The 19,021-nt window shown below is 30.1% G+C and overlaps 2 protein-coding genes across 2 annotated transcripts in view; one reads left to right on the top strand and one right to left on the bottom strand.

Annotated features, from left to right (window-relative positions):
• LOC656001 (uncharacterized protein) overlaps positions 1–19,021 on the top strand; it is a 73,790-nt gene that overhangs the window by 43,120 nt on the left and 11,649 nt on the right. Inside the window, exon 2 of the mRNA XM_962558.5 lies at positions 14,613–15,171. Coding sequence (XP_967651.3) covers positions 14,708–15,171 — 464 coding nt within the window. The 5' untranslated portion in view covers positions 14,613–14,707. The remainder of the gene's footprint in view (positions 1–14,612; positions 15,172–19,021) is intronic.
• The window catches only part of robo1 (roundabout 1), a 476,471-nt gene that overhangs the window by 453,165 nt on the left and 4,285 nt on the right, over positions 1–19,021 (bottom strand). The gene's annotated exons all lie outside the window — the stretch shown is intronic.

Genomic DNA, 19,021 nt, shown 5'->3' with positions numbered 1-19,021 from the left:
TAGTTAATGTACTCGTGGTGAGTATTTGTTATCCTTGAAAGGTCAGTTAGAGGGTGTTTCAACTAAAACTTCCTCGGTCGGTTTGTTTCAACTCTGTAAAAGCTTTTCATTTAGCAAATTAAAAAGTGTTAGCACTTTCATGATGAGCGATCTGTGATAAAAAACGTTTGGGCTCCACTGTGTAGCACTGCTAATTTGATATTTCGTCTGTGTCTGTGACGTGAAAAGCGTCCATGGCACGTGTGCCTTGAAGCGATTTTATTCCGATGCACTTTTATCCACGAATACAAAGGCTTTTACATAAACGAGGAAAATGTTAAGCTTCCCCGTTTTGCAATTATTGAATAAATAATAACAATACACGTTTCAGTGAATACACATTAAAGCTCGCGATATTACAGTCATTTTTTATCACACAAAGCAACATGTGTCATCGTGAGTGGGCAAAGAATGCCATGAATAAAACAATGGGTAGCGGCTTGAATTTAACCACAGAAACGTAATAAAAGCTTTCTGGAAGAAGAAATGCTCTAATTGTGGCAGAGAGGATGAAATGTTATTTCGGTTTGGTCAAACAAGGGAAATTCAAGACGTTGCATATTCATATTTAGATAACCTCCTTGTCGTGTTTTAAATTTTAAATCGGTGTGATATTCAAATTTTAATCAAAACGGGCATATTGTCGGAAAATTTCAAATTTAAATTTTATTAGTTTGAGATTTTGTGGTTCAAGTTCCGATAATGAAGCTATACCTAACTCATTTTTTGCGAGACTTTGCCAGAGAACACCCCAAATGCACCAACGGTTTTTTTATGCAAAACGTTCTTAAAGTATTCTGTAAAATAGCTTAAATAGAAAATGGTAATATTTTTCTGTTTTTCGAAATTTTTTTAGGTTAAAACAAAAAGTTTTAATTAAATTTGCTGTGAACTCACGAAATATAATCCAAATTGATGTGATTGCAGCTTATTTCGCGTGTTTTAGTGCGCTTGAACTTCATTTCGTAAGATCGATTATGCCAAAGTCCAATTTCATTTGTTTTACTCGTTTCTGAGCGCAATTTCGTCAAAAATAAGCCGAAAAATAAGAAAGTTATATTTTTTAAGAAAGTAAATTCGAGTTTGTTGTGGGAAACAAAGTGAAAAATCATAAATTTAGACAAACAAAACATTATCTTTTTCCTTTTCCAACTGTTTTTTGATACGGTCTAAAGCCACTAAAGAAATTGGCCCGAATTCTTATCTTATCATTAAGGATGTGATTAGCTAAATACGCTATTAAACTAAACATAAAACGATATAGATTTATGTAAATCTAATGCTGTAGAAAGAGATGCAAACCTTGCCATGGAAGTTAGAGACGTTATAATGGGATAAGAATTCGGGCCATTATCTCTTAAAGTTAAAAAAAAATAAACCAAAAGTTTACCAAGTTAGACAAAAAATTGTGCGAATTCGTTGTTTTTCGAGTTTTTTAACGCATTTTTGAAATACAAGTTTATTTAATTTCATTTAGAAAAATTTCGGTAAAAGTGGGTGAAGTAGTTATTTATTCAACGAGTTTGAGTGTAAATCGGACGCTTTATTTCACGAGTGGATTTTTACCATCCACGAGGTGAAATAAATGAACCGATTTACACGAAAACAAGTTGAATACAACATTTTATTCTTCAAATTAGACTCAACAAGGCTTAAAATTGCTTAAAATTTGTTAAAAATAACCTGACGTTTCGTATTGAGAAATGCCAAACAGTCAAAACTGTCTTACACAGGAGAAAAATCCGAAATTTTGACAGTGTCGAAGAATAAATTACATTATTTTATTCATCTTTCAGAATGAATTCATTTATTATTGTACGAGGACAAAAATAAAAGTTGTGTTATATCTGCCCTTGTTGATCATTTAAGCATTTAAAAGCTAAAAATTAATTTGATTCCGTAATACTCTTATTTTTGCCATTTTTAAGCACGTTACTTAATCAGAAACGCAATTATTTCGCAAAATGTTGTTAAAACCAATTATATCAAAATGTATTATTTTTCAAAAGTTTTATCTAAAATTGGATGAAACATCACCGAATTACATCGAATACGTGATGTTACAGTGAAACCTCTCTTAATGGACACCTCTTCACAACTGATTTTTTTGTAGAAACGTAACAAATGCATTAGAAAATTATGTAAGAAAACCACTCTACAACGGACCTTCTCTAGAGCGAACGCGGACAAAAAATCCCCAATTGCCATAATATCATATAAATTTACCTCTCACAACGGAGAGACCAAAAGAGTGGTGGCTCAAAGATCGTATTCACGGACCATGTAGAAATGTATAAAAAAAAGTCTGTACCAAAAATTCAAAATTAAATATCGAAGAGTGTACTCAAAAATTTTTAGAAAAACGTAATGAAAAGATTGATGAAAACGATAGTGATAAAAAATGCTGTGTGAATATTTTGAAAAATAGATAAAATTATCTGTCATTTAAAAAATTATTGTAAAAAACACGGCTTCTAAAAACAGCCAAAGAAAAATTGAGTATTTTGAGCAAAAATTTTGTTTATTCCATTTTTTCATGATTTTAATTTTGCAATGAAAAGCTTTTTAGGTATAATATACGAGTAAATACAGTCACGATAAAAAAAACGGTTAATGTATACGTTTAGCTGAATATTGTGTAAACTAGCTGGGTTTGTTAAAATTTATGACCTGAAAGATTTTAATCGGACATTTGCTATCCGACTCGGTTGATAGGGGTGTCAGTCTTTTTGTTTGTGACTGTACCTAATAATAAAAAAATTGATAACACAATGTTTATACTGTCACGAATCTTACAGATATCAACATGGTCATAGAATTGAAAAAATTAAATACATCTAAAGAAATACAAAACATATTTATAATTTGCTTAACATACATTCTTAAGTTATTAATGAATTCTGTGGAAGAGTATTTTTCTGGAAAATATATTTTTACTGCTGTTTTAAATTTGAAAATGTTTTGTGGGCAGTAATTATTGAATGATGCTTTCGTAACCGTATAAATAACGCTTCTTTTTGATTTTATATTGAGGGTGTAGCAGATCCAATATAATTTTTGTGGTCACTTTGACACATTCATGTTACAATTACACACATTTATTCATTAAAAAATAACATGTTTTTATCAATAAAATTGCCCACCTTTCATTAGTAGACACCTCGCCACTACGGACAATTAAAAATTTCTCATCGGTGTCCGTTGTTGAGAGGTTTTACTGTATCTCTTTTTTATATTTTTTTAAAACAGACTACACTTGAAGCAACTTTTCCGAAAAATGCACAAATTTGAGAAAATAACAATTAAAGAATATGACTGAAAACTACAGTTGTCTTAGAGACTAAGCAAATATTATTAAATTTAAATTAAATAATCAACTTATTAATGAAAAACCTCTTTTATTATCAAGTAATTTTGCAGCATGTAACGTTATAAAAAAATAACCAAATTAAAAAAAATACTGTCGAATTTATGGTCAAAATAACTTACAATTTTTATATTTTGCAAAAACTTGTTAAAATACACCTAAAAACCAAAGCATAAAAGGAAACTAGTGTTAGTTTCCTCTCGATTTAGCTCGTTTTTGTGCGAAATTTCATTAAAATAGGCCCAAAAAATACATTTAGTCGCAAATCATGTTCTGAAGCCTTTGATTTAAAATTTTAAATTTAGGGATGTCGCTACAGCAAATCGAAAAATCTTAAAATTAAATTACAAAATAACATAATTTTTGCTTTTTTGGGAGCTTGGCAAATCTTTCAGCCAGAAACTAAAATATTCTCAAAATTTTATTCAAACCAAACCGAACAATCAACAAAATAATAAGGACAAAATTAATTACAATTTTTTTCGAGTAATTAACACACTTGGATTTTCTTTCCGTTGAGAATGGCTGAAAAATCACTTTTTATCGAAATTTATTCTAATTTTATTTTATTTCAGTCATTTTTGTATTTCAGTCGACGCGTCAAAATCACAAAACCAAGTACGTTAATTACTTAAAATTACTCATAAATCCAATATATTTGAAAATAGATGTACACATAACAAGAACGATTTTTCTCTCGGTCTAAACGAAATAAAGTACATGTCTAAGACGTCTCTCCATTGTTTTTCCCCATCCTCATTCGGATGCATTAAAGCCATTAAGAGAAATTCGTGCGTATTGACTTGACAGATATTAAATTTCGTATGAATAATGTATAAATGACCCACTCGGGTGATAAATGACAAGTTATTGTCTGTGTTCATTTTGCCACGGCGACGATGAAGGGCCTGAGGCTCCTTGTTTCGTTTTCCGTGAGCGATTAGGCGATTTTATCAATTTCGTTCGTGAGCGCATCATGCAAATCGGGGCTTAGTTTGGAAGCCGATTTGGGGTATTTTTAATATTGAATAGGTCGAGGCTGGGATGTAAAGAATCTTCTTGGGGTTGTGCGTGCTGGGAATCCTTTTCTATACTAAGGCGAATGTTAAAAGTTGATAGTTGCATGGCGCGTACTAAGGACGTTTCATTTGTATGTGTGCTGGAAATTTTATTGTCGTTCCAGAAGCTTAAGCTGGAAGGATGTCGTTTTTCATTCGGTGCGTGACGGCTCTGGATAGACATTTATTGCTTAATTGTACACCAAGCTCCCCTTCGAGACGATTATTTCAGACTGGATTCTTTTAAATACGTAATAATGCTCGTTTGAGGCGGTTATACACGAAAATGATGGAAAAGAACGAGAAAAATTAGACACTCGCACAGATTTTGAAAAAATAATTCTTCTTATTATCTTTTAAAAATATACTCTCTTGTTTAAGGAACGATTTTTTTATTATTTCACGAAGACTTTCATAACAAAATCCTAAAAAATTATACCAGCTGGTTAATACAGGATGTATCAGCAATACGTGTGTTAATTTTAACAGGTAACAGAGCTTATTTGTAATTTTTCAATGAAAGTTTTGACAATTTACTCAAAATTTGGAAAAGATAATATGTTGAAACCTGATGTACTATGGGTACAAAAATATAAGTACCGAACTTTTTTCGTGATAGAAAGGAACAATTTGAACAATTTAAAACAAAAAATTGTTGCTTTGAATTTAAACTAATTATTGAACACTTATTGGCTCGTTTACACAAAAGAAACGAGGAAAACTGAAAAGATTAAATAACATTATTGCAAAATGTTATACAGGGTGTTCCGTCTAACCTCCACATTAAAAGTATTGAAAGTTCAAATAAAGATATTTGTTTGAAAGTTGGTGCTCAGCCATAATTCATTAAGTGCTGCTCAACAAAAATATTTTGAAGATGGCGCCACTTTCGTTATATCGGAAATCGCTATCAACTTTTTTTATTTTAAATGACAAGCTATGTTTTTCACCGCGTTTTTGGATTAGTTGAGTTATTTTAAGAGAGTTTTTATCAGCTTTCCCTGTACCTAAGTGTAACCGTTTTTGAGATAATTAGGAATTTTTAAAATTTTTTGATTTGCACCTATCACTTAAAAAATCGGTTACTGTCTTAGTTTTAGAGATTTCGAAATCATAATGAGAGAATTAAAAGAGAAAGTTTATATCAGTCCTCCAGTGTGTTTAAAATTGAAAAAAAAATAAACCCAAAAATTTTAAGGTTAAGTTTGGACAACTTCAAGTACCCTTAACCTAATTTTTTCCAATAGGATGTTTACTAGATGGAGGAGATTTTTTTTCTGCATCGATCTGTATTAGCATTCCCTATTTTTTGACATTGTAGAAAATTTCTTATTAACTACAGCTATTTATGCATAGTTTGCTATAAAAACATTTTTAAACAAACAAACAACAAATTCTGTTCAAAATTGCGTTGTTTATTCTGTGAAAACAATATATTCATTGAATGCTGGTTTAAAAAAACATTCTCACATTTATTCTCTCGTTTCCATGGCAACCTATGAGAAAAGGAATAAGGCTAATGAATTTTTCAATCCCAACAAAAAGCTATTGTAACTTGAAAACTAATAAACATGAAAATAAAAAAAATAAAAATAAATCTTTGAATTTGAAAAAAATTATAGATGCTGAAAACTTAATTTTAAACATCTGAAATCTGAAAAATTTGAGGTTTGCTAATCTTTTTTAGAAATTTGAAAACACCAAAAGAAAGATCTAGGCTTTCTCTTTCTAATGAGCTAAAAAATATTGCTAAATTTAAAAAAAAAGGGCAGAGTTATCGATTTTTGAACTACAAGGTGCAAATTAAAAAAAAATTTAAAAACTCTAAATATTTCGTAAACGGCTAAATTTAGGTGTAGGGAAAGCTTATGAAAACTACTTTAAAATAACTTTAGTAACCCAAAAAAGCATTAAAAATATAGCTTTCTATTTGAAACAAGGAAGCTGATAGCGACTTCCGGTATAACCGGAAGTGTCACTATCTTGAAAATAATTTCGTCTAGCAGAACTCAATGGATTATGGCTGAGTACAAACTTTTTAACAAATATTTTTATTAGAACTTTCAATACTTTTAATATGTGGTTTGGACGGAACACCCTATATACAAATGTTGTATGTACATGATGAGTATTATTACGTGGTTAAAATTAACAGAAGCATTTCTGATTCACCCGATATATTCCACACATTGATTTAAACAAATTATAATGTATTAGCTGTTATAAAACTATAAAAACGCCAACGTCGCAATTTTCCGAATAATTTTTTTAAATAAGATTGATAAAATTAAAAAATTGTTATTATTGTCACATTGCAATTACATTGGCTAATATTTTTTTGAAGTGCATGAATAATTTATAACAGCTAATTTTGAGAGAAAATGCAACGATGGCGTTTTTATAGTTTTGAAACAGCTAATACATAGGACACTCAAGGAAGAAACTAATTGAAAGTTGAATTGGACGCTAGATTTATATGGAGAATGTGTTGTCTGTTGCATTTTATTTTTGTAAAGCTCATCGTCTCACGAGAACAAGATGAATGTTGATTATTACATCTCTAAGTGGAACAAATAACAAAAAAAAGTAAAATAAACAAAGGGGAAAATGAGAGTAACAAGATTAAATCAAATTTGAAATGTCTACACAACAGAATATTAATCTGTGTTTAACCGAGTTGAAGCAATTGCACGTGAAATAACTTTGTGAAACAGAGTTTATTTAACGAAAAACTACCCAGCCGAATTATAAGACAACTATTAGCCCCGTATGTTGGAAACGTTAAATTATTATTACTACATACTACTTACTCAAAGTGAAGTAACTATTTTGTGACAACAATTCTTTTTTAGTTAAATATGCTTTCACGATAGTTTAACTTTACAAACACTGAACATTCCAACATTTATTAATTCCTTAGGTTATTCTGGAACAACTTTCCGTAAGACAAATTTAATTTGCAGCAGTTTAACAGTGTAAAATAACTCAAATAAAAAGTTGAATTATGCATTGCAAACAATTAGCTTCTTCAAGTGTTTTTGTGTGAAGGGAAATAATTTTATTCTAGAGAAATCTCTGAATATAAGCTCGAATTTCAAACAACTGTCGATAATTTCAGAACTTCCCGGAATTTTGTTGTCGCTGTCGTGGGGTTTATTTACCCTATCGTCAGATCAGGTGACAAATTTGTTCTTGTAGCTGCACATTACATTATTTCCAACTTCTCCAATTATTTTGCAAATACAGGGTGAAAATGCTAAAAATATTTTTTACTACATCTCAACATCTAATAATCACTCAGAAATTATTTTTTCCTCCGTATCTGTGATTTTTTTTGAATTTTTCAACAGTTTTTTTTAAATAAATATTTTTTGATAAAAGCATTAACATATCATTAATTATCCCAAATTTTATTATTTCTTGTGTGATTCTAATTAAACAAACTAACAAACTATGCTTTGCTGCCCCACAATTACGTTTGTTAAATTGAATTTTTACTCCCTAATTAATTATTTTTCGGGGCTAGTTTTTTTGCACAAAACAAAATCTGAATATTAATGAATTAATTAGTTTTAATTTTAAGGAAATGTAGAAAAAAAATATCTAAGTAATTTAAGATGCATCTTGTATTTCGAAGTTCTTGACAGTGATACTGTTTAAAAGAATAATTTTTGCCAGACGGCAAAATTATTCGGTTGCAGGTGAAATACAAGAGAACGTTGTTCTGAACTAGTCAACAATGTTTGCGAATATGAATGGTAAACATAATAACTTCCTCATTTTAATATTGCACTTTATAAAAATCTTGCTTTTCTCGGAATGCAACGGCAATACTCTTTGATATGTCGCCACCATACAAACCCATATTGCATTTCCTGAACTACCTTTTCGCTCCGCTCAACAGAGATTTAACGTTGCATTCACCTAAACAAGTTCTTTTTAAACGTATTACTCGTGACGCAGCTCAATTTTAAACAAAATAACGCCAACAACAAGCGATTTGGCAACTCCAGATTAGATTTGAAGTTTTCATATTTTTATTTACACACCGATCTATTTAAAATAAAAATACGAAACCTTGATGTTTTGCTTTTTGCATGTCAAAGAAAGCAGTCAAAGAGCCTGTTTTGTGCTTTTCTGGCAATTATAGGGTTGCGTTCTTATAACAAACAAAGACAACGGTCTGTGTTTTGTTTGAAAATAACGGTTTTACATTGAAATTTCTCTCAAAATATTTTTCATAATGTCTGCTTTCGAACCTTGCAGCTCATTTAACTCAACATTAAAGAAATAGAAATGAACACTTAGCAAAAGATCATGAGATTAAATTGTTTCATTTGTTGCTTTTCTAAGTATTCGCTCAAAGTAATTGTTCTCTACCTTCACAAACAACAACAAAAATATTATTTCATCTTGTTATGTTCTTGAGTTATCGAATATTACGTAAAACAATGCGAGGAATTCGTCGGTACAGTTTTGGGTTCTCTGAACCCAAACCACAACCCGGGACGATTTTTTCTATCATTAAGTCTTTTATTACCGAGAAGTCATCCCCTGCTCACAATACTCACTAAATAATACATTACGATACTTAAAAATACAGGACGTTACTTTACATAAGTATAAAATACTTGATAATCTGTGACAATAACATATTCCAATAAAAATTGTTAGATAAAGCCAAAAATGACGCGCACAATTATGTTAACAAACAAGTGATGATTTGGATGAAATCAGCAAATTGAAGCGTTGCCAACATCTTCAAAAATACTTCTAAATCTCAGAGTGTGAACAGCTGAAGATAAGAGGTACAACCTAGATCTGGAGCGTTTAGTAAAATTTGACATTTTGAAATTTAAAAATGACACTCCCCAGAAAGGTCAAAAGAATCAATTAAATATGGTATTTTTAGAATCATTAGTTCAAAGCTAAAATGTTTAACAAAGGAAAATAATGATTTAAAGATAAGTAAAAGTTAAAGATGATGAACCAACAACAAAAAATATTTTGCAAGTGGAACCAAAAAAATTAACTGAAACTTTTTCATCTTTTGATGTCAAACACGAAATTAGAGAGAAACAAAAATATTCCAAAAAAATAGAGAGTGCTATTTGGTTTTAAATTAAAAGTGGCTTACAACTGATAAGGAATAAAACGAACCTAAAATGTACTTGTAAATAACGTTGCTTTTAAACTTCCCTCTCGTGATCCTAATCGGCTTTTGTTTGAAAATGTGAGTCTGCTAAAAATATTTTTACTGTTTACTGTTTACTCTCAAAATATAATAATAATTCATACAATAATCAGCATTTGTTATTAAATTATTTTTTGTTTTTTTTCATAATTTTCTACAATTCCTTATAATTTGACTACATTTTGCAAAGTGTTCAGTAAATGTATTATTTAGTTATTGGTTTGTACAAAGTTACATAAAAAAATTGTTGCTAGCCCCAAAAAACACTAAAAAAACACTAAAAATAAAGTTTATTCTTTGTGTAGATCACATTTAATCATAATTGCCATTTGAATGGCATCTAAATTTAACTGTACACTAAGAATGAATTAAAATTACTAATCAAACTAATATGAAGTGAGTAACTTGGGAAAGGATAAATTACTTGCGACTTGGAATTTTTTTACAATAAATGTGAGGTTTACAAACAATCAAGTTTTAGTGGATAGCTACAATATTTTCTACGTACCCGTAATTCTTTCGGATAACACAATTCAAGCATCGTTGATTTCAGAATATTATTTGGAATACAGTTCGTTGTAACCGGCCAGCTAAACGTACTCCAACAATAATATGTTCAAAATTGGTTATTCTCAGTGTTGGGTAATTAACCTGTAATTTTTAATTCGATTACTTTGTAAGAGATTACTCAAGTAATGTGAGTAAACTAATTACAGATTAATCTTATTACAAAGTAATCTTATTACTTTATTTAATTACACTATACATAATAGTAATTACTTTGCACCCCCTTAGAGGTAGCATTTACAAAACGTCCAAAACATGCGTTTTTTATCTTTAATCGAAACCTCAAACACTAATTTTTATAAATATACTTAATTTAAAACAATTACTAATTTTTATACAATTTTTAACCTCTGTTTAACCACCCTCCTCCCTTCAGGATCAAATTTTTACAAAACCTACACTCGTGTTTCTTAATTTTTCAGCAGAGATCCCATTGTTAATAATTTTATGGATTTTCTGAAATTCAAACTTAAATACCCCATTTAATTTTAATTAATTATTAATCGATTACTTTTCAATTGAATTAATATGTAATTTCTTACAGCCTATAAAAAAGTAATTGCAATTACAATGTAATTGAATACAAAGTAGTCAAATTACATTGTAATTAGATTAATATGAATTAATTACATTGTATTCTGATTACGCCCAACGTCAAAGTCAAAGTGACAGATCCGTCAAAATAATGCAAAAAGACTTCGAATCTAAAAACGAAACACGACAATGATAAACACGAAGATATAAAGCACAAATCAAGACAAACCCTACACTTAAAACAAATTTTCAGAAAATTTCAAAAAAGTGAGTAAAAAAACTAATTCAAAGATTTGGCAGAGATGAAATTACTCAGAAAGTACAATAGCCATTTTAACGAAGTGACAAATGAAATTTAAATTCGACTTGATGAACTTGATGAATAGTTTTTGAACACACTGTATTTTTGAAGCACCGAAAAAGCTCAATTTATTTTTTTCCGGTTATAGCGAACACGCTTAATAACTTGACTTAACTTCCGGATATAATGATCTAGATTTGACAACGTAATTTTTGATATGACCAGATATGACTTAAAATGTGATGGAATTTTTCGTTTATAACAAACTTTTCACGAAATTTTGAGAAATATTATACTAAAAACAGCAGCAAAAGAAGTAATAGCTTTTGAACAAATTATTGGATTATTAACTGAATATTAACGAATTTTTGAAAACGTGTGTTTTTAAACTTAATTACTTAATTAATTACTGTGTAAATTTGATATTTGTGCAAATATTTTATGATAGTAGATTTCAAAAATGTCAAAATAACTTTTAATACTTTATTACTACTTTTTGAGATTTCTGCATCAAAAACTTCGTTAAAAAACGGAATATCAACTAGATTTGGGTCTTTTGAGTAATTTTTTCCAAAGTTTACATGATTAATTCGGTGATTAATTCGGTGGTATTTTTTATGACGGGACTTGTTTTTCTGTGACTGTTTCTGCTAATTTCAACTCATTATAAATGATTTTAAGAACTGAGCTCTGAAATTAGATTTGTTTAAAATTTTTGATGGTGCCAAATTTATTCGCCGACCAAAACTCTCTATATTTCAGAAACTACAAGAATTCGGATAAAGCAAGTTGAGTGATTTTTCACTATTTTCATTTTTGAGCTCTACTATCACCCTTTAACAACATTTGCACAACTATAATTATAATTTACTCAATATACATATTACTGTTAAGTACGGATATCTAAAATCTATAGTTCCGTTAATGTCGCCAGAGGCGCAGTTGTTCCATTACCGTCTAAATTTTCAGAGCAATAAATTTATAAAAATAGTTGTAATTAAATAACGGTTAGCACAAGGCGAATAAGAAAATACAGGCAGATAGAGCATCCAATTTTTAATAATATGTGATAAAAATATCTAAAATAACTATATCTAAAACTATATTTAAAAAAAAATCAAAGTTTTACCAATTTGCACTCTGCTCCATATTTTTTAAAACGATGCGAATACAGTTACAGATTCAAGAAAAATGTTCAAAGGAAAGTTGTAGAGAATTAAATTTCCTTTAAAAAATCCGCGAGATCATATTCCTAATATCAACCATTTAGTCTCCAAAATCAATCAAAGACGCTCCAACAATGGATTTCCTTCATTTTGTCGGTGGTCAAGTATTGGAAAGTGAATTTATACCTAAACCGTTGAAGATAGAAATATGATGTCGCGGACTTTTTTCTACAACCTCGTTTCTTTCACTTTTTTGCATCTTCAACCGAATGCGCTGCGTTTGCAAAAATATAAGGTGGAACGCAAATTGATAATTCTAAGCGATAATTTTTTGGGCACCGTCGTCTATTTATTAAAACACTGCGAATACGGTTGAAAATATAAAAAAGTGTCAGGAATTAGGTTATAGAGAATTAAATTTGCTACAAAAAATTCCACGACACCATATTTCTATCTTCAACGGTTTGGGTATAAATTCAATTTCCCATACTTGACCACCGACAAAATGAAGTAAATCAGTGGCTTGAGCGTCTCTGAACGTCTTTAAAGCCTAAACCGTGAAAGACAAAGATACAGTCTTGCTGTTTTTTTTAAAGAAAATTTAATTCTCTACTACTTTCTTCTGAACATTTTTCTTGTATCTTTAACCGTATTCGCAGCATTTTGAAAAATACGGGTCGAAGCGAAAATTTTAAATTTTAAATAATTTTTTTCTCATGTTTCTCATGAAAATTTTAGTCCTCAGTTTTTCTCAGTCTGTTGAGAATGCAAAGCTCAACATTTCTGCATTTTTTTCCAAGTAATTAGTAAACTGGTTGAATTTCAATTAATTTAAAACCATTTGACACCGAGACGGTATAACACTCGAAGCGCCCTCATTTTACTATGCCGTACTATTTTTTTTTGGCTTCAGAAAATCCTGCGATCTTGTATTTCGTTTAGTCTCCTAAGTTCTAGTCAGTCCTTCATAATGTTAAGCAACGATGTCATATTTTTTTTTACAATAGATACTAATTGATTTCTTCTTATCCCATATGTGAAGTAAAAATAACTGCTAAATCTTAATTTACCACTTATAGACCTCGGATATAATAAACAGATATAGATGCATTTCCTGAGTTTGTTATAGCTTATTCCAAATCTGGTGGCGAACTGACATTGTCAAAAATGACTGAATTTAGGCATTTAACATATGTTTACTATTCGGAAATAAAATTAACTAGACGCCCTCTGGTGATGACTTTTGAACTATGTCGAAAACAGTAAAGAAATTTTCGTAATTCCACATTTAACTGACATTTAATGAATTGTTCAACAATTTTGCGTGTATAGTGTTAATTACTTACATTAGAAAGAATCACTTTAAAAGTACGTGGTGGTAAATACTAGCTTTGACTTTGATTCTGTGGTTTTTCGGGGTATAAAGTGTTTATTGTTGGAACTTGAAAGTGGATAAAAAGTGAAAAAGATTTAAAATTTGATTACGAAGTGTTATGAAAAACAGTTAAATAATTAAAGACTATAAGTAATGGATCCCAACAAACACATGTTGGGCTCAAGAAACCAATAAATTAGTGAAGTGTGTGAATTTTAGGTTAGAATTTTTTCACTGATAGTCTTTAAAAATTATAATGAGAGACGTAAGATGAAGAATAATGAACAAATTATTAACAATAGTAATTTTCTATGTATTTTTGTCCTCAAAATTTATTAATGTTAAAATGACAATTAAGTAAATTTTAGCGAAAAAAATGCACGCCCATGTATTTCATTATCTTAACGCAGTGAGTGCATTTCAAGAGACTTTTACATCACTGTCAGTTCGCCACCAGATATGAAACCACCTCTATATCCGAACACCACTATTTAAAAATATTTTAGATAATCAAATGGTTATGTGGCAGCATTGCATAGCAATCGTGATTGCATTAGAAGTTGATCAACAATAAAAATGAGGCAATGTTTTTGAAATACTTTCCTTGGAAATAATAACAAAGTGTTGGCACATCTACACATTTTGATTTTTTGATGATTTTCTTTTAATTCAAAAAACTTGTAAAGACTGATGATAAATTTAAAAATAAGTATTCATCACTGTACCATGAGATCATTTGAATTTATGCTTATAATTTATACTTATAATAAAAACAAAAGAAATTAACAAATTAAGTTTGTATCTTTAGATTTTTTTAAATGTGAGTTTAGGAATGTTTTCAAGAGTAATCTACACTTGCTTCTCAAAAACGTATCATTGAGTTGGTGTTCGAGTTTTTAAACACCCAGTATTGTCGAAATACTTGTACAAAAAAAGAGGTAGTGGAAAACCCTCCCCCAATATTTTACTTTCCAAACTATTTGGAAATTTAAAAAAAAATTGTAATTTTAGGGACCAGATGCCTCTCCTGTAGACCATCCACCACATTTCCACCCTCCAACATGCTGAAATGAAGGAATAAGCGCCACCCCTCGGCTCCACCCCCAATGAACAACAACGGCACGACCATGTCCGACTACGAGCGCATCCGCCTGGTGATCCTCGGCGGAGCCGGCGTCGGCAAAAGCTGCATCATCAAGCGCTTCCTGATGAACACCTACTCGGACAAGTACCGCAGTACCATCGAGGACCTCTACAACCGCGAGTACGACCTCGGCCACATGACGCTCAAAGTGGATATCCTGGACACGGCCGGAGATATGCAATTCCCGGCGATGAGGAGGCTGTGTATCGCCACAGCTCACGCGTTTCTCCTGGTGTATGCTGTGACGTCGGCGCCGTCGTTTGACTGCATCAAGCAGTGTTTCGAGGAGATTAGGGAACAGAGGGGAGACTACCAGGAAATACCCATCGTGGTGGCCGGGAATAAGCTGGACTTGACGTCCACGCACAGGGAGGTCAGGATCGAGGATGTGTCCGAATGGGTCTACTGCGAGTTGCCCAAGCTGAGGTTAGTTGAAAAAATATTCATTCAACTATGTTTTAATGATCTTTTAGTTATATTATAAATTATAATGCAACTTCTGATTGCATTAAATTATGAACGTAGTTCAAATTGCTTTCTTTAAACAGTTTTCGCGAAAAAGTTCTTGTCTCTCATAACTTCAAGTAGGCATAGAGCACATAAAGATTAAAAAATCACGTAATAAAATTTATCATCAAGAAATTCTTGTTCATTTTACTTACTTTTCTCCATTTCGTTTGTTTTTTTTTTTTGTTTTGTTTATTAGATGGTAAAGAAAGAAAGAAAAAAGAATGACATCGTGGTGTGTTTTGTTTACATGTAGGTCAGCACTTATTTTATCTTATCACTTATTTTTATTCTTCTTGTATTTTGTTTTTGATCGACTTTTGTTCAAAGCTAAGTTGGGGGTTAAGCCCCGACTAAACTGTGTCCAAATAAAGACCAAATAAATAAATAAATGGTAAATAAGTGTTTCTAACATGTGATTATTTTCAAAAAACTACCAAATAATTAATAGAATTTGAGCACCGATCTGTAGAAGGCTATTAAAACATGAGTAAGAAAATTATGGGACGAGCCGGTGGCGAGTGTCGTAACGAGTACCTACAAATGTGTCCACAAAAAGCAAAAACGAAAAGTGTATGATCCACCAAACTAGATGTATTTGTAGCTCAGTTGGAATTTGTTTTCCAAAAAAAAACTGCGTTTTTTAAGTCGAACATGTGCATAAAGCGCTTGGAAAAATGCTGATTTTTTGTTATTTTCTGTATAGTTTTTAATAATAATAATAATAATAATAATAATAATAACAATAACAATAGTAAATTTATTTTTTGAAGAAGTCTCTAAACAATTATGTTTTGATTCAAAATATTAAAAAGATGATCGAAATATAATGTAATATTTGATCTTCTTGGGACATTTTGGTCGAATTTGGCGCAGTCGTATTCAGGGTGTTCCGTTTTTATTGTTACAAATTTAAAAAGGCGATAAAACATTTAATTTTAAGTGACGAGTTTTTTTATATTGTTTCAAAAAAAATACCTCGTGAGGGAGCTACACTCTGTGAAAGTGCATTTTCCTCAATATTACATAACCATAACAGATAAAATTACAAAATTTGATTTAACTGATAACTATTATATACATAACCTGAATTACGGAATCAAATGTGGAAAACTGCGTTTTTTAAGTCGAAATTGTGCATAAAGCGCTTGAAAAATTACTGAATTTTTGTTATTTTCTGTATAGTTTTTAATAATAATAATAGTAACAATAACAATAGTAAATTTATTTTTTTAAGAAGTCTCTAAACAATTATGTTTTAATTCAAAATATTAAAAATATGATCGAAATATAATGTAATATTTGATTTTCTTAGTAACATTTCGGTCGAATTTGGAGCAGTCGTATTCAGGGTGTTCCGTTTTTATTGTTACAAATTTAAAAAGGCGATAAAATATTTAATTTTAAGTGAAGAGTTTTTTTATATTGTTTCAAAAAATACCTCGTGAGGGAGCTACACTCTGTGAAAGTGCATTTTCCTCAATATTGCATAACCATAACAGATAAAATTACAAAATTTGCTTTAACTGATAACTATTATACACGTAACCTGAATTACGGAATCAAATGTGGAAATTTTTAATCAGGGGCCTTCTAGCCTGGGGGCTAGGATAAAAAGAAACCTGACTATTTGGGCTTTAGGTTTTTAACACTTTCAATAATAAAATCTTAAATTCCATAGTTTTACACACAAAAACTGTCAACTGCATGGTTTCGATATAACTCACCGTTTTTGAGTAGAATATTTAAACTCTACGTTACAGACCATAAACAGAATGAATATCAGGGAAAAACAATTAGAACCAGATTGAAATCAATAAGTAAAAAGATTATCAACAGTAACAAATTTTTAATTTTATCTATTTGGATTTCTAAAATATGTATCAAAACACTTTTTTTGACCCGCTTTAGTAAATTTTTGGTTGGTTTGGCAAAAAAATCGCTAAAAAACAGCAACTTGTACCTAAAAAATGTGCTTAAACATTTGTAAATGTAAAAATTGTTTTGTTTTTAAGGAAATACGCTAAACAATCGTGTTGTAGCCAAAGAGTGATAAACAAAATTGCGAAATCACAAAATTATGCATTTTTGACCAAATGTGACTTTTCGGACAAATTTTGCACATTCATATTTAAGATATAAAAAATTACTAAACTTAATGCTCATTTCTACTTAAATCGTCCTCCTCATCTGCCTAGATACAATAGAATTTGAAAATTTTAATAATTTAAATTGAATTTCCAACCAAATACCAGTAGAATTAACACTTTTTATAACGAATTGTTATATCAAATATAAATAAGAAGGTCAGTAACTCTGAAACTTTCTCTGGAAGAAAACAAAAATGTATTGGTTCCAATTAAAAAATATACAAGGTGTATCAGAAATACGTGTATTAATTTTACCATGTAGTAAAATTCGTAAAATACAACAACTTTTCTCTATAATGTTTCGCAAAATTCTTATTTATTATATTCAGTGTTTTTATTTTTATTGTTGTTTTAAATTGTTTAAAATGTCTGTTCCTACCACAACGAAAATGGTTCGGCTCTTTTACTTTAGTACCCACAGACGTTTCAGTATGTTTACTATCTTTTCCGACTTTTAAGTAAATTTGTTTTTTTAAAGAAAAATTTTATTGAAAAATTACAAATAGAAAAGATGTTTTATTTGTTAGGCTCTGTTATCTGTTAACATTAAAAGATACATTTCTGATACACCCTGTATAGGAACCTACTCGTAATGACGTTAATAAAGATTCGTTTTTTTTATTTCAAATTTAATGGGATTTTTAAATTTATCTTCGACGTTTTAATTTCAAAATTATCGATTTTTCAACTTGTTCGGTCTCATTCGATGCAACTAAACTGAGAAACACCCTTATTTTTAATTGTTTTTTGCCTCATTCATAATTATTTTGTATTTCGTCAATTTTTTTCACGATTTTTTGCTAATTTCTTTCAAATAAATCTATAATCCAAATATCAACTTTTTTATTTTAAACTACCACGAATGATTTTGCTGAAATTTTTATTTCTCTTGAAATAAATATCGGACTTTAACTCATAGAAGTCATAGATCATCATTTCATCAATTAATTATAAAAATCAATTTATTCTCATTTAGCACAACACTTTGTGTTCAAAAAACACAAAACCATTAGTTGATTGCGAATTCTTGCAAAAGGGGTAATATCAAAGCGGGCTCCGCTCCACAAATCACGTGATCGAAATTCACTCGAAACCAATCGAAGGGGTCTTTAACCCCTTCATAATAATTAAGGGAAGGTGAAAACACGGAAATGAACTTACAATATGACCAATATAACGGTTAATGGCCCTAATTTTTAGTTACAATAATTTTTAATTTTGGTTAAACTATTGGTGTTGTTAATTTTGCATTTTGATTCTTAACACGGATACGGACACTATTGAACATAAACTGGACCATCATTTTAATCAAATTAATAATTTAATTACAATGTGTTCAAAAATGCTTGTTCGTCAAGTTGACAATGGAATTCAATGTGCCGCTTCGTCCAAATGACTATTATAGTTTCTCTGTCAAATTTTTGAATTAGATTTTTTACTCACTTTTTTGCATTGTTGACAACGTTGTTGCAAGTGTAGGGTTTGTCCTGATTTGTGTTTTATATTCCCTCGATTTATGTTATTGTCAATTCTGGCTTCGAAGCCCTTTTGCATTATTTTGACGGATCTGTCACTTTGACAGCAATCACAATTTAAATTAAGTGGCATATTACGTTAAA

Source organism: Tribolium castaneum, chromosome 1 (assembly GCF_031307605.1).
Source record: "Tribolium castaneum strain GA2 chromosome 1, icTriCast1.1, whole genome shotgun sequence".
NCBI lineage: Eukaryota > Metazoa > Arthropoda > Insecta > Coleoptera > Tenebrionidae > Tribolium > Tribolium castaneum.
This window is presented reverse-complemented; position numbering and strand designations above follow the sequence as displayed.